We start from the raw sequence: 16,717 nt of genomic DNA, 5'->3' as shown, positions 1-16,717 counted from the left end.
TGCAGGGCCTCACTCAGACACTACTACATTAACTCAGTTACAAAGAAACCAGCGCTAAGGAAGCTGTGGCTTATGATCAATAATAAACCCACAATAGGTTTCATAAGGGGTATACTTTTATTCCATAAATACTTAATTAAAAGCAGAACTCATCCAGAAAATGCGGTGAGCACATAGCTTAACTGGGTGGAATGTCCTCTCACCTACGCCCCCGGGCCGGGATGTGAAATGGTAGAGATCACAGTGTACAGCTGTCCAAACCGGGGACCACGGCACACCGGATGTGACGTCACCTTGGTTTCGCCAGATATAAACAGCGCCATTTTTAAAATAGGAAAGCATCTGATCACACTATTCTGGGTGTGATCAGATGCTTTAAGGGCAGAGGAGAAATCTACAGTCTAATAGACCCCAGATTTCTCAGAAAATCACTGCCTATTGCTATCATAGGGGATATGTACATTCCCTGTGATAACAAAAAAGTGATAAAAAAAAAAAAAGGAAAATAAATAATAAAAAAAAAATTAAAGCACCCCTGTTCCCCCCTTGCACGCACACAAAGGCATATTCAAGCGCTGGCCCGTGTCAATATGTAACCAGCGGTTGCACCATGCATGGGAGGTATCGCTGCGAACGTCAGATCGAGGGCAGTCATTCTAGCGCTAGACCTCTTCTGGAAATCTAAAGTGGTAGCCTGTAAAGGCTTTTAAAGCGTCGCCTATGGATATTAAAAATGGATGCAGTTTGTAGCCGTTGCACGGGGCATGTGCGTAGTTTTAAAGCATGTCATGTTTGGTATCTATTTACTCGGCATAACATCACCTTTTATATGCTACCAAACAATTGGCCAATATATTGTGTTTTTGTACATTAAAATTCAAAAAGTGTATTTTTTCCCAAAAAATTTACCATTCAAGTACTGTGTGACATAAACAATTGCAATACCCACTATTTTATTCTCTTCTTTAAAAAAATATATGTTTGGGGATTCAAAGTAATTTTCTAGCAAAAAATACTGATTTTTTTTATGTGAACAAAGAGTGTCGGAAAAGGCCTCGTCTTCAAGTGATTGGAAGAGTGGGTGATGTGTGCTAATGTTGGGCCAGGATAGCACAAAACCCACCCAAATGACTCTTTTTTTGGAAGTAGACACCCCAAACTATTTGAGAGGCATGTTGAGTCAACAGAAGAATTTATTTTTTACCACAAGTTTTTGGAAAATTTAAAAAAAAATGTACACAAATTTGTCAATTAAATGATATATTGTTCACACGTGCCATGGGCATATGTGGAATTACACCCCAAAACATATTCTTCTACTTCTCCCGAGTATGGGGATATCGCATGTGAGAGACTTTTTGGTAGTCTAGCCAAGTACAGGACCCCAAAATCCAATAAGGACCTTTAGGCTTTTAAAGGGCTTTATTCCCTCATCACACTTCCTGACTACCTATCACTGTTTCAGAGGTCCTGAAATGCCAAAATAGTACAACCCCCCAAATGACCCCTTTTTGGAAAGTAGACATACTGAAAAATTTAGGTATTTTGCCAATCTCATTTTTGGTCACAAGGTTTTGAAAAGAAAAAAGAAAAATTACTTTTTCGTTTTCTTTCTTCTTTTCTAAAACCTTGTGGCAACAAATAAGATCTGCAAATACTCAACATGCTTCTTATTAAATTCCTTGAAATGTCTACTTTCCAAAAAGGGGTCATTTGGGGGGCTGTGCTATCCTGGAATTTCAGAGCCTCTGAAACTGTGATAGGTAGTAAAGAAATTGGACACCTTCAGGCTTTCAAAGGGGTCATTGCATTTTGGGCCTCTGTATGCAGCTAGGCTCCCAAACAGTCTCACACATGTGGTATCCCCATACTCTGGAGAAGTAGCAGAATATATTTTGGGGTGTAATTCCACATATACCCATGGCATGTGTGAGCAATATATCATTTAAGTGACACATTTGTGTAAAAAAAAGGACATACATTTCGTTTTGGGTACAACGTTGCATGACCATGCAATTACCAGAAATAGAGCAGTGTCAAATAGCATAAAAATGGCCTGGTCATTAATCTCCCACCTCTTTAAGAGTTTCAGAAGCCAGGAGGCGGGGCAGGGTTTTAGGGTCATGTGGCCGCCATGATTCGCTGTCACGGCGGTCACATGATCGGAAAAGGTCCCGATTGCAAGGGGAGATCAAGACCTTTCCGTGAGTCACGGACATATGTGCTGGGAGCGTGCAGGGCACGCGCTCTCAGCACATATGTATTTTCAAAATGGTACGCAAATATGCGGACACTTGGCGTCAAGGCCCATTTGCGTGCACTGGGCGTCTAGAGGTTAAGGAGGGTAAATCTTCCGGAGGGCAAGTGGCTAACAACATATGTGGGTTTACTTGAATTCTTGTTTGTATGTGTAAGTATATTTGGGAGCAACCATATTTGTTTATTGCAAATGCAGGTTCTGCTTCCTGCTTAGAAGTGCTGCACGGTGTTGTTCCTTATTAACTTGAAAACAAAATACTCCACAATCTTTAATGATCTGAAATCCCTGTAATGTTAATTTTTATTATTTATAAACATCAGCTACTTTTCGACAAAAAAAATGTTATGCAGGCTATAAACGGGTCGTTTATTGGCCGATACTCACGCCGTTAGTGGGGCCAGCCCATTGGACGTTTTTCACGGATCTCCTCATTTATTTTTATTGGTCATGCTGGAAAATCCGTGAAAAACGGCCGTTTATTGCGGACATTGGTGGCAACGGGGCCAACCGATTTTTTGTTTATCGGCCGAAAATTCGGCCGATAAACGGCCCGTGTATGGCCTGCCTTAGCAAAAATAATTATACTTCTTGTGTGTCTTATTATTGGTGTATATTTAACTTGAAAGTCTGTTGTGAATCTTGTACTCAACCTCATTCAACAACACAGTAAAAATATATTGGAACTCATCTATGTTTCTGCAGTAGCATTCTTTAGACCCCCTTAATAAGCTAAAACTATATAGCCCGATATTTCATACATAGTAAAATGGACACAAGCTATATTTGACCTTTGTTTTTAAAATATGCAGGAACAGTTGTTTGCTGTTTGTTGACTGTACAGTAGTAAAAGGCCTTGCACTTGCTGCTGTTAATTATGAGTTTTCTTCCTCTTCACAGGTGTTTTATTGATGATGCTTTCTGCTTATGCCATGAAACGTTTGATCTGGGAATTGATACTAATAAAAGGAGACAAGTTGTTGCAGCAGTCTTGAAATTTGTTACAAACATAATGCAGGAAGAGGCAAAATCACTGAGTGCAAGGTGAGATTTCCTCTCTTTTTGAAGCTTAAATTTACTCTGCTACTACTTTAAAAACAAAAATGTCTCCCTGCAAGGAAAAAGGTGTAAAACTTTATTGTCTCACCTCCCTCACTGTCAGTCTTCACTTTCTTAAGGCTTTTCAGCTGGCAGGAGCCAGCCCTATAAATAGTTCATAGCACCAAATGCATTCCATGATCTTCTTTGTCATGTGGTAACTGTGATTGACTGTTATAGCGACCATGTGACTGAGAACCCACCCAAATGGCTGCTGATAGTAAACAGTAACCGGGAGCTGTTTGTTACAGTGCTGGGAGCATTGACTGAGAACATTGCCAGCACAGAATAGCAATGCTAGATTTACACACATATATGTGGTTGCTCAGTGTTAAAGCCCACCACCATACTGCCACATATATGCATATGACCAGTGGAAGGGGCTAAGGTACTAAGTTTGCCGAAAAATGTTCAGCTGTCTGTGACAGCTCGGTCAGTGTGCTAGGAGTGTGCAGTGAGAGCACAGAACAGCAGTGCGCCGTGGACACATATACCACATATAGGCGTTTAAGGCTCACCCTCCTTTCTGCCGCACATGTTGTATGCATGAGGCAATCAGCAAAAAGTTAAGAAAGCAAAGGTGGCAACATGGGTAGCTAGACAGGTAGGTAATAAACATTTTATAATCAGGGAGATGTTTTTTAAAATCATGGTGGAGTTGCTTCAAAGAGACCCTGTCACTATCTTTAAAAATTGCAGAGAAATCAGGTACTCCAAATGCTTACTTTTTTAATGTTTTCTTTTCCATAAGTATTTTGTTTATTTTAAATTTACATGCATTGTGTCTTTGAATGTGCTAGACAATATTGCCCTAGGAAGAGTCAGTTCCCTAGCACAGCCCCATCATTGCACATGCTAGCCCTTTCCTCTTCTGGGAGTATCCAGTTGGTCTTTCCACAGCTCTTCTGACTCTTCCTTTGCACAGTTTTTGGATGTTCACACAAGGAAGACTTTTACAGATGAGTAAAATGTATAAACCATGTGAAACACACATATAATCTTATGGAAGGATTTTATTGTTCATACAGTACAGGCAGATTCAGAGACAACTGGGTTATATATAAATCCTGTATAATAATATAGGTAGATAACTTAAGGTGGTTGGACACTGTAAAAAAAACTGTGAGGATCCCCCAAATAACCCATTCCACTCCCAACAATCCTCAGTTATTTGGTAGTGTTTTTAGGTATTGAAATCTCCTGTCCAAAGAGTGTTTGTTAGTTACACTTAGTGAATTCGTCAGACAACTTTCCTTTGCTGCATTGTGGCATCTTATGCAGCATTGGTGCATCATGGCAAGAGCTTTGAGGACTGCACTCACACCCTGCAAGAGAAGACGCAGGGCTGGACTGTAAAGTTGCTTTTGGCACTGCATCCTCTACTAGACATTCATCTTATTGCATAGAGTTAGCCACAGCGTATGCTATACTGGTCCAGGACAGAGGCTATCCACACCTATGTGACCCAATCTCAGAAGACCCACTCACTGGAGTGCGCCCTTCTGAAGTGGATGAAGTCAGGGGTATTAGGAGTTAATCCCCTGGTCTCCCCTGTGTGGCGTTACTCACTGAGATTGTGAGTATATAACACCCTAAGATCTTCCTTTCTCCCAGGGTGGGGTTCCCCATTCCTCCCTTACATGAACTCAATAGTTGTCCTGGCCCACCTTCATTATTTCAGTGACTCTCCCCTCTTTACTTTAGCCAACATTACAATATGGGTGGTTTAGTAGTTTGCTTTCACCACTCAGGCACCACCACAGACAGCCCTAGGCAGTCCTACCATCCTCCTTGGGGTCCTGAGCGGCTCAAGAGTGCCCTAATTGGTTCAACAGTGCAAACTGTTATCGCTGTTATGGCTATGTTCCTGTTTCCTATGGCAGGCTGGACTAAATCTCCTTAGCTCCTTCTGAGCTTGCATCTTCTGCTGAATGCTCTGAGGAATTGTGTGGATGGATTGACTGACTCCCTGTGTCAAACATCTAGGGTGGGCCTTCTCTCTGTCCAGATGCACAAACTCCTGTGGCTTAAGCACTGGTCAGTGGAACTGGCATACAAAACACTTCTGCAGAAGATTCTCTTCAGGGGAAGCCGTCTCTTCAGCAAGGCACTTGACTCTTTCATTAGAAAGGTTATAGAAGTGAGAGCACCCTGTTGCCTAACAAATGCAAGGCTATGATTGCTGCTGGTAGGTCCCTAACCTCTACTCAGAGGAAGAGTTCCTTTGGTCTCTCACAGGCCTCATTTTCCAAGCCCAGTCCAGGAAAGCAATTCTGTTGCAAGTCTTGGATACCCTAGTTGGCTAAGCCAGGTCCAAGCGTTCTGCACAAGTAGGGTAAGTCTCTCAGCCTTCACAGACATCTGGGTTTGGGACATTGCACCCATGGCTGCAAACTGGAGTTTCAGTCTCCACCCAATGTCCCAATTCAAGGTTTCATACTTTCCTTCGTCTCTGCAGTGAGCATGGGCTCTATCGATTGCCCTTCACCAGCTTCTTTCCTTGGGGTCCTTGTACCTGTTCCAGGAAAGGAAAGGTTTCAGGGTTTTTACTCCCAACTTGTTCACATTTCTAAAACTGAGTGGATATATATATCTCATCTTAGACCTCAGCAAATTCTAGAATCAAAAAATTCCACATGGAATCTGTCAACCCAGTCATTGCCTCTCTCCAACTAGGGGGTTTCAGAGATGCTTATTTACATGCCCACACGTATCCTCTGCACTAACGCTCCTTGCTTTTTGCTCTGAGCAAGCAACATATTCAATTTGTGTTTTTTCCTTTTGGCTTGTCCACTGTCCCTTGGGTCTTCACAAAAGTCTTGGCCCCGCTCCTTGGCTTACTTCATTCTCAGTGTGTTGTAGGATACCTGGATGACCTGTTGAGACCCAATCTATTCAGATTCTATTGAACGGCATTCTATGGGCGGCTCAACTTTTGCAATCCTTCAGTTGGAGTCTCAACCTCCAATGATCTGCATTGTTTCTGGCTCATCATTTGGAACACCTAGGGCTTGTGTTGGACTCGGTCCTGTCTGGAGTGCATCTTCCACCTGCAAAAATCCTGTCATCGAGATCTTGGGCAAATACTCTACTGTCTTGTCAGCAATTCTTGATGAGGGTCCTAGTTTTGATGACGAACTCCCATATGTGTAGATTCATTTCAGGCTGCTACAGCACAGCATTTTGACTGTGTGTGACAAGCAAACATCTTCTCTGGACTAATCCATATGGCTTTCGACAGAGGCCAGAAATTCTCTTCCATGGTGGACTCAAGATTTAGTAAGAACAGGGAAAGTCGTTTCTCCCATTGAATTGTACACTGATCATGATGTCCGCCACGATGATTCCAGCCTGTTGGGCTGTGGAGATGTTTTTGGTATAGGAAACTTGGTCGCTACAGGAATCCTAACTTTCCATCAACATTTTGAAGCCCTTGCCCTTCAAAAGTAGACAAGCTTCCTTCAGGGACTACTGACACAGGTTCAATCAGACAATGCCACGGCTGTAACTTACATCAGTCACCAGGGTGGGACCTGAAATCAAGCAGATCAGAGAGCAGCAAATTTGATTCTGCTTTGAGCATAACGTCACATTTCTGGCCTTCGCAGCCATACATATTTTGGCTGTAGAAAATTGGCACGCAGACTTTCCCAGTCATCAGCAGCTAGATTTGAGAGAGTGGGCCCTATACCCAGAGGTATTTCAGGTCATTTGCCAGTTATGGGGGGATGCTTGACATGGATCTCCTAGCAACAAGATTCAAGCAAAAGTTGAGAGGTTTTTTTTTTTTGTTTCAAGATCCGAGGGCCTTTGTGATGGACACAATTGGGACCCTGTGGGATTAGTTCTTCCTGATCTATGCATTTCCTCCTCTAAAGAACCTCCATCATCTCCTTTGCCGTATTGAGTCTGAAGGAATTCCAGTGATATACGTGACCCTGAACTAGCCAAGAAGAACATGGTATGCAGGTGTTCTGCAGCTGTTATGCTTTTTCCGGGGGTTCAGCATTCAATCTTGCTTCTCAGTCACTGGCTTTGATAGGCTGGCTGGATATGGTTAAAGCTGTTAGTCTACCTCGCAGCCAGAGCCTCACTGAGACATTGGGATTCTTTCCTTTTGCTTTTGGAGGGATCTCACTGGGGGTTCTCTTCATCTCATTACACCATTACTAGATGGATCCATCAGGTTGTTGGTTGGGTTTGTCCAGCAAAGAAGGCTCATTCTACTAGATCTGTTGCAACAACAAGCTTCTGCATTGCAAATTTGTAACGCTACAACATGTACATTTTACCAGGTGGATGTTCAGGCCTTGGCTGATGCTGCTTTTGATTCTTTCTATTACAAAGTGCTTCAGGCTGCAATTTGATTTGAGTCTGGACCCCTTTTTGGTTGTTTTGGAGGGGTACCCTCCCCTCATTGGTATCGCTTTGGGACTTCCCAGTTATCTCTGAATCTGTCCTGTACTGTATGAACAAGAAAATGGGATTTTTTTTTTTTAACGTATCTATAGAACAATTTTTTGGAGTACAGTACAAGATACAGGCCCACCTCCACTCTATCATCCTTTTATTACTTGATAAAGAACTGAGGATGGTTGAGGGGGTGGGTGGTTATTGGGGTCTCAGTTTTTTTTTGCCTTATAAAGTAGGTCTCTGAATCTACCTGTGTCCTGTACATACTCCAAGAAATTAATTTTACAGGTAGGTTAAAATTTAAATTTTTGTTGAAATGAATGGTCTTGTCACAAGTCTCTTTATATCATAAGAAACTTTATTATGACTTCACTAATCAGTGTACAGATTTCCAAAAGAAGAGCAATGGGACAATTCGCAATAAGGCATACACTAAGAGTGATACAGTACATTTGTAATAGTCTTGAAACATCCCATTAGTCTATGGGGGTGAAGTGTTTAGGGTATATACTGTATACAGTACAACCAAAAAGGAAATTCTCCTAACCATAGGCATAAGAACACAACTAAGAGGCCTGGACTGCCCAAAGTAATATCAACAATATAACAAATAACCTCTAATATTTCCATTGTTTAACTATTCTGCTAGGCTAATGAACAGATATGAGAGCACATCAGCATTGTGTGTTATCTTTAATAAAACTACTTAAAATATTATACTCACAAAAGTAAATGGAAAAAGCGCTTAAAACACAAATCCTAAAGTAGGATTCGATCCATCCACTGGATAAAGAAGATCAATTGCATATCTTGGTTTATTCTTTTTGAGGGCTTACTTTCCTCCTCAGAGCATTGAGAGAGTCTGTTAGTCAAGATGCATATTTGGGGCAGAGACTGTGCTGTTGAATGGGTTTGACAGTTGTTGAATGGGTTTGACAGCCCCACTGTGGAGGGATTTATTGTGTTTTGTGCTTTTGCCAGGTACTTTTGTGTATATTATTCTTCAGTTTGCCTTTTTATGGAAACATTGCAATGGACTTTGGATGAAAGTAACCTATCAACAAGACTTTATCCTTTCAATGCTAAAGCACTGATCATTTGCATTTGTTCTTATGCTAGGCTCTCTGAACGCACAGAATCTCATAAAACATTGTTTCCATCTTTTATTGTTGGAGTTTTTTGGCCTGAGACCAGGACTATGGTGTTTTTAACCAAGAATTTGACTACACTAACAGACCTAGTAATCATGTCCTACAAGAAAGAACTTAATTCCAAGAGTGTAAGTATTTTAATGGTAGCTACATAAACCTTTATTCTATGTGGGTATTTATCTGTGTTATTGCAGAGGAATCTGGAAGGCAGTAAGGCATAATACTGTACATTAGTTAGATGTTTTAACAGGTGGCAGTTAAGAAGTTTTGCTCATCCTATATGGATCTATACAAGACAAGTACAGTTGAAATGAGGTACTGGAGCAGATCTATAATGGAGGGTTAAGTTCTTAGAAATCCTGGTAGTTGCTTGACAAAGATTTTAGGGATACATAGGTCTTCTTAGCCTGTTTGCCTTGAAAACTGCCCAAAGACATAAGGTAAGTGCAGCTGTATGTTTTCAGCAGTAGTAATTTCATCATTAATAACTCATACACTTATTGTCATTTTACAGTGTACAACTCTTAATGAAATACCTAATGAAATTCAGTGTACACCCACCGAGGGTGCTAGAAATCACACTGTAATTGTCAGGAGCTTTGTTGTTTTTTAAATTGATTATTAAAAAGAAAATAAATGCTTATGTGGACCTTTATTATTAAATGCCTGTGATAATTTTTCATGCTTTCTAATGTGTCAGCAAGGAGTTAGTTTATCTTTTAAGAAAAGAGTTGACACAAAACTTTTATTTATTTTTGAATGGAAAAGGACATTTTTTGACAATTTTCAAATCACGTCTCACTATGATGTGCACAGATAGAGGTTTCCCTTTTTTTCTTCAGTAACTGTGTCTTCCGTGTTTCTTCAGTAGTTGTTTTCTTCAGTAGCTATTTGTTAATCCTCCATAGTAAATTCTGTTTTGGGGGAACTTCAGATCAGGGTTGCATACATGAGAATAATTGTACAAGCTCCCAAACGAAACTCCATTCACAAATCTATAATTAGTTTTAGACAATTATTTTTTTTTTTCATTATAACAGTCTATATTCAGATGCAAAAGTGTATTCCTTTTCAGAAGGGTAGATAAAAAAGAATTTCAATCTGAGGAGATGTCATTGGGGGTCTGAATGTGATTTGTTATGTCTAATTCTAAGTAATTTACCTGCCTAAAGGTGGCCATAGATCTTTACTGAAACTGGTTCAGGGACCTGCAGACACAGGCTTCTAATGAGAAAAGACTTTGCAGTTGCAATGAAGAGATACAGATCCCTCCCTGCCTGTTGTTCTTAATTGTATTGTACATCACAAGACCCAGATGGGTTAATTCTTGGACCATTGGCTTATGCTTCGCCATCAGGTGATTGGTCACTGGCAAATAGCAAAGCTTGTTTCAGTTGCATAACCCCTCCCACTCCCAACCTTGCAGTCATGGACCTAATTCTCTTGGCTTAGAGTGCTTTGTAGTTTGATACACTTCATGAGAATTTAAATTTCATGAGTTTGACTGCTGATCTTTAGTGTTCCAGAGTAGCTGCAATTATCCAAATCTTTTTCTACAAATTTTCTTAGAGGAACTGTACCCGGACCCCAGTGTGAAGAAGGTGGACAGCCTGTAAGCTGCTAATGACACTGGATCCTACCAAAGGTGCTCGCCTTAGTGTGCATTTGCATAATGTGAGTTGCTATACAAGTCCAGGGCCGTGGTCTGCTGTGGCATATCCCAGTCCCTGAAAACCCCATGGGTTATGTCTCACCTGGAGAGGTGAGGATTCATCCATAACAACTCTCTACTGTTCAAATTAAGTTGCTCCTATCTGTAGTTCCCAGTGCTGGTTCCTGCCCCTGGAAGTTTTGAGGAACTTGGAGCATGGTAATGGCTAACCCCTGTGATGCCTGGAAGTTGTATGCTGACTCCATCCAAGAGTGTCTTGGTAGCACTGTGCAGGCTCTCTGAGTTTCTCTGCTGGCATAGTTGCTGGGCATGCACGTGTGCTCCTGGTGTAATGCAGTGGTGCGGCCCAGATGGCACTGCGTACATGCTGGAACCAACTTGCACTTTGCCCTTTCTGGACTGGCTACTGGCAATGCAGAATGCAGATAAATCACAAATCACATTATTCTCACTGCGATATCCCATATATTTACTGAAACAATTTTAGGTCTTTTTCATGAGTTTGATGCCTGTTGCCCCAGTGCTTCTTTAGGGAAAGGCATCCAGACAAAAAAAACTTCTGTCTGGTGTTGTTACTGCTTGAAATAAGAAGCATGAGCCCTCTCTCTACATTTGTATTTTCCTCTTCTTAGAAATAAAGATAAACAGTCAGTTGAACTAATTTTATGGAGAATTCTGCGTCAAAGGTAGTTGAGGACGTTCGGCTCATGGCCGGATGGCCAACTTATTTTTGTCTCTCATTCGTCTGTATTTTTTTCCTAGAGGGTGCATGTTCAAAGCTAGTTGAGAGGGATATGTCTCACTAGTGCTCCGCATCTCGGAGACACATGCCACCACCTGAGACATCCACCCAGAGGTCTGATCCGCACCCACCGCTCCACAAGTGTGCACGAAGCACCCTGGGAACTGGCAGCATGGTGTACGGAAGCTCCTGCCAGAAGACTAATTCAATATCTATCCGAGGGGTACTGGTGCGGGCCTCATCCAAGATAACGGATCCGCCATCCTCCCCCCAACACACACACAGCCCTCTCCTAAGCAAAAGCCTCCAGCTATGGGAGAAGAGGATGGACACAGAACTCCTAGCTATCTCACTGCCCTCAAAAGCTGGTTACAGTCAATCTGACCTTCTTAGGCAGTTCGAGTGGATGTTACAAAAGGCTTAAAGCAGACTTCAGACCAGATTAAAGAATGTCTATCCACTGAGATTTGTGAACTGGGACAGCATACTGCAGACCTCGAGAAAAGAGTGGACTACCTGGAGGCAGTGATCACCAACCATACTGAGTAGCTTGAAGCCTTAGGGAGGAGAATCTTTCTTTACACTGCCGCCTTGAGGATTTTACAAATTGGGCACACCGCTCCAATCTGCGTATACGTGGCATATCAGAATCTATAATTGATCTTCAGTTGACAGTGACAGTCTTTTTCCAGGAAGTGGTACCCTCCATTGAATGCCTCGAGATTGACCAGGTTCATAGAGCCTTGACATCATGCAAAACCTGAAGCTGACACCCCCCCCCTCCCCCCGTGATATAATTGTGAAGCTGCATTTTTAGCATTTGAAAGAGCAACTCCTAACCGCAGCGTAACTTCCAGAGTCTCTTTCCTTTTAGGACCATGCTTGCCAATTATTCGTCAACCTTTCTCAGCAGACCGTCACCAAACGTCACCGCATTATCTACTCCTGGGGGTTCCTTTTCTCACTGCATTTCACCAATAAAGGAACTAAGTATATCTGTGAAACCTCAGATGAACTTCAACTGCACCTATCCTCCTTACCCTCATCCTTGGAAGACCAAAGTCAACAACACCTTTTGGCCTCTTGCTCTCCTCAGAAAGCTTCCACCTCAGCCCACATGAAATGCAACAGAGGATCCTACTAGCGTGATCGTTTTGCTTCTCCGGCCCTTGCTACATCTGATTCAGTGGACTGATGGTATAATTTTTGGTCTTTGCTCTCCTTTATTTTGGGATGTTTACCAGAGCTCTTGTTGGCCCTGCCCCCCTGTTCCATTACCACTATGTCGTTTGGGTTAATGGCCCTATTATTTTTCTGTTTATAACACTGCAAGGTTGAAGCTCTATGCTTCTTAGCGTTACTGCTACAGTATACCTGATATCGCCACCGCATCCCAGGTCCTTTGTGTCCCTGATCCCATATTTTAGACTCTCCTTCTCCCTACTCCTTTCCATCCCCTCCTTACCTCATTGTTCCTGCCCTCACCTTTCCCCTTCCTTTCTCTTCCCTCTCCTTTTTCCTACCCCTTATCTTTTCCACTGCCCACCTTTCCTGTGCTTTCTCCCCCCCTCCCTTTTTTTTCCTTTCTATGCCATCATTAATTTCTACCTCCTTTTATATTGTATTTCTAGCACCCCATGGTCTTTCATAGTTTAGCTTCCAACCTCAGCCTTCATCTCTTCAGCCCTTTCTGGCCAGTTTAATAGTGTTCTACTTCAGTTTTACCTTTTTCTTTCTGTTTTTGCTTCAAAAACCCATGGGCACTCAAGGTCCTCTGGACACCAACCTCATAAATGCCGCTCTAATGATATTTAATATTGGATGCTTTGCTGAACCTCCCTTTCCTCTTTGGGGGTTGGGGCCCCGCTTTTTGTGTTTTGATTTCTGATACCTGCTGTCCTTATCTGGACCCTTATAGCCAAATGAAACCAAATTGTCACCATGCCATTGGCATGAGTGGGATCATTATTATTCTCTGGTTACCTGTTAGACACTACTATGTCTCTTGTTTTCTTTTTATTCTGTACTTCACAGGTTTGTTTGGAAGCCTCGCTAATCATTGACTTCTGGGACATTTTCACTACCTGTTGCCCTTGCCTTCCCACTATTTTATTGGAAGCTCTTACTCTGTGCCGAACTCCCAGAAGTCCATCTATGGCCGGGTTCTTATGTTTATTGATATGGTTAGATATTGTTTTTGGTGGATGTGCCCTCTGATGACAGTCACTGCTTTTTTTTTTTTTGTTTTAGTTTTTGTCCTCGGTTGCCTTGTTGTAGGTTTTCCCTGGACAGGGTCTTGCCCTCTGTTCAGATAATTCTATCCGCACATACAGCAACTCACAAATTTTTCATGTATAATTTTTTAAGGCTCCTGATGCTCTTATTTTTTATTTCTCTTATTCTCAACATTCCTAGCTATTTCTCTCTATTTTACTCCTCTTTCTTCCTTCTTTATCCCAGGGAATGACCGCAACTATAGTGTTCCGACTGGATTGAGCTTTGCTCTCCTCCCTTATCATGGCTCAGCTGAATATTCTCACCCTTAATGTTCAAGGACCACACTTCCCACATAAACAGGTTAAGGCCTTTCGATCGTTTGCCTCTACCAAAGCTTATGTGGTCGGCTTGCAGGAAAGCCACTTTACTAGCCTCCACACACCAACGTTCTTTAGCATCTCTCACCCTCAGGTTTATTCTGCTTCGGGAGACACTAAACGCAGAGGGCTTTTTGTGACTTTCCACCGTATGACTCCATTTGCTCTTTGGACAGAGATTGGAGACCCTGAGGGTCGCTATAATATTTTACCGGTCATCTCTTGGATTCCGAAGTCACCATAGTCTCATATTATGCTCCCAACCGAAACCCTACTTTGTTCCTTTCTCATCTGCTGCAAGTGGTAGATACCCACAAACAGGGCACCTTGCTGATCTGTGGAGACTACAACCAGGTACTGTATATGTTTTTGGATAATTCACCTTTCCCAGTCTCTTATAGTTTTAACAAATTGTCATTCCAGCAATTGTTAAAACAATACTCCCTTCTAGATTCATGGTAGGAAGGTAACCCAGCTAGGCGTCAATACACACACTGCTCTCATCCTCATAAAACCTTTTCTCGTATCGACAATATACTTTTGACTGTTGGGTCTTCTCCAGCTCTCCTCACATCTGCTATTCTACCTTATACTTGGACAGATCATAATGTAGTCCTCACATCCCTAGATTCAATGGTACGTTGGCAGTGTGATACTACATGGTATATTAATGACTCTCTCCTGACTCACCCGGGCCCACAGGTTGGAAATCCGCTCTCAAGGACTACCTTGCTTACAACTCTTTGCCAGATATCTCTCCACTAACTTTCTGGGAAACTCATAGCCTGTGATTCATGGGGCCCGTATCAGCCTAGCCTCCCATCTTAAGAAGGAGAGGTGATTCATTCATGGCAGCTGCTTTTCAGCAATCTCATGCGGCCGTTCAGTCAGACCCCACACCATCCTACAGACAAAACTTGGATAAGGCTAGACTGGAGTTGGACCTCTTTCTAACTGAGTCAACTGAAAAAGCTTTGCGTAGATCCAGGCATAGGATCTACACAAAGGCCAACAAACCAGATATGTTTCTTGCCCTAGCCCTCCACACAATGGATTGTACGCACAAAATCTATACATCTGAAACTCTCTAGAGACTTATATTTTAGTAACCCTTTGAAGGTTCTTCAGGTATTCCACAATCATTTTACAGACCTGTACTCTGCGAAAGGCCAGTTTGACGAATCCCAAGCAGCTTCACTTTTCTCTACTCTTGTTTTGTTATTTCTCGGAAGCGGTTATCTTGACTTTTTGTAATGCTGTTAACATGGTTAACTTAAACTATGTACAGCTTATCTTATATTTGCTGCTCTTCTTCTTTTTCAATAAAATACTTGATCAAGAATACACTTTTTTTAGTTTTTTAGCTTTTGGCAATGCAAGTGTGCATAAAACATTTGAATGATATTATTGCGTTTTACTTAATGTATTGTAAGTTGTGGTCTTATTGATATGACTTCATTATGTAAAGGTGTTATCTGAAGAGATTGCCACACTTCTGAATGGGATGCTGGCTGCTACTGTGGACTTCTGGATACTGCTTGGATTCTACCTAAACAAGAATTTGCTGCATCAGGTGGCCAGTGATTTTCTATACTACATCTGTGTTTCGTGTGAAGGTATGGTCATTGTTTTTCCCTTAGACACTTGCATTGTACCTATATGTATAGAACCTACAGTGTAAATGGTGCAATGAAAACATGCAAAGAACACCCTCCTTGGTATATAATAAAATTTAATGACATTATTTACTTAAAGCTTAACTCCAGGCAGATCAAAAAACAGATGAATGCAATAATGTATTTGTTAAAAAAAAAAATCAGTGATTGTGTTTGTGAATGCAATTCATGCAAATTCCCAGATCTGTCTTTATATTAACCTCTGGCAATGCCCTTTATGGTAGAACACACAGGCTGTGAGAGAAAGGGGCAGCATTGAGAGATGACCTAACCAGTGTGCTGTTGCTCCTTTATTGCCAATCAACGGGCTAGGGGTGTGTTTTGGAGCTTTAAAGTTACTTATCTGACGATGCAGCCAGGGAAGGGAAGGACAGGGTTATAAGACAGGCTGAACAGAATTGTAAATGCCTTGGAGAATAAAACAATTCACATACTGATATGTCATTTGAATCATTTGCTGCTTGCCTTGAATACAGCTTTAGGAATGTGTATATTAAAGTATAGTTGTGTGGAGAACATTTGCTGTGTTTAAAACCAGCATTATATAAGCTAGAAATCCCCTCTAAATTTGTTAAATCTGTCTTCTACTTTTATTTCAGAGTTTACTCTAGAAGAAAAAGAACAGTTTGTTTGTTCTATTGCTTCTTCTTGGCTCCAGATGTTGGTCTCAGAAATGATATTCAAGAACCTTTACCTAGAGAACAGTGTTAACATGTCCTCTGAACCAATAACTTTGGAGAAACTGGTAAGCAGCCACAGAAATAGATATGCAGTAAGATAGACTTTGTACTAACAAACTCTATGTTCATGCTGTTATGTCAACTTTTCTGTTACAACAGCTCTGCAGTTTGTCTACATATGACTGTGCAGTTTAATACGTGTCAGGGCTAGACCTGGTACACTTAGTAATCATCAGCCTGTAATAGAACTGGTCTGCTGATCGTGGGTGCAATGCTTTGCAGGCTCCTAGTAAGAAACAAAATTAAAAATTCACATTTTTTTTACTTGCAAAAAGATATGCATTTATTATTTTTTTTACAAAGGTGAACTTATTGTTTAATGTAGGGAATGCATTAAGGCAGGGGTGCTCAACCGTTTGAAGAGCGAGGGTCAC

General features: G+C 41.6%; 1 protein-coding gene across 2 annotated transcripts in view; it reads left to right on the top strand.

The window, feature by feature from the left end:
• Window positions 1–16,717, top strand: part of SLF1 (SMC5/6 complex localization factor 1) — a 180,847-nt gene that overhangs the window by 109,597 nt on the left and 54,533 nt on the right. For both annotated transcript variants that reach the window (XM_089679164.1, XM_089679163.1), the window contains 4 exons: window positions 3,158–3,301; window positions 8,888–9,047; window positions 15,396–15,543; window positions 16,203–16,348. In XM_089679164.1, the coding sequence (XP_089535290.1) occupies window positions 3,158–3,301; window positions 8,888–9,047; window positions 15,396–15,543; window positions 16,203–16,348 (598 nt within the window). The remainder of the gene's footprint in view (window positions 1–3,157; window positions 3,302–8,887; window positions 9,048–15,395; window positions 15,544–16,202; window positions 16,349–16,717) is intronic.

The sequence above is a fragment of the Staurois parvus genome, unplaced genomic scaffold (genome assembly GCF_062004578.1).
Source record: "Staurois parvus isolate SC_StPar_1 unplaced genomic scaffold, SC_StPar_1.0 ptg000218l, whole genome shotgun sequence".
Taxonomy (NCBI): domain Eukaryota; kingdom Metazoa; phylum Chordata; class Amphibia; order Anura; family Ranidae; genus Staurois; species Staurois parvus.
Note: the sequence above shows the minus strand (reverse complement) of the source record. Positions and strands in the feature narration are given on the sequence as shown.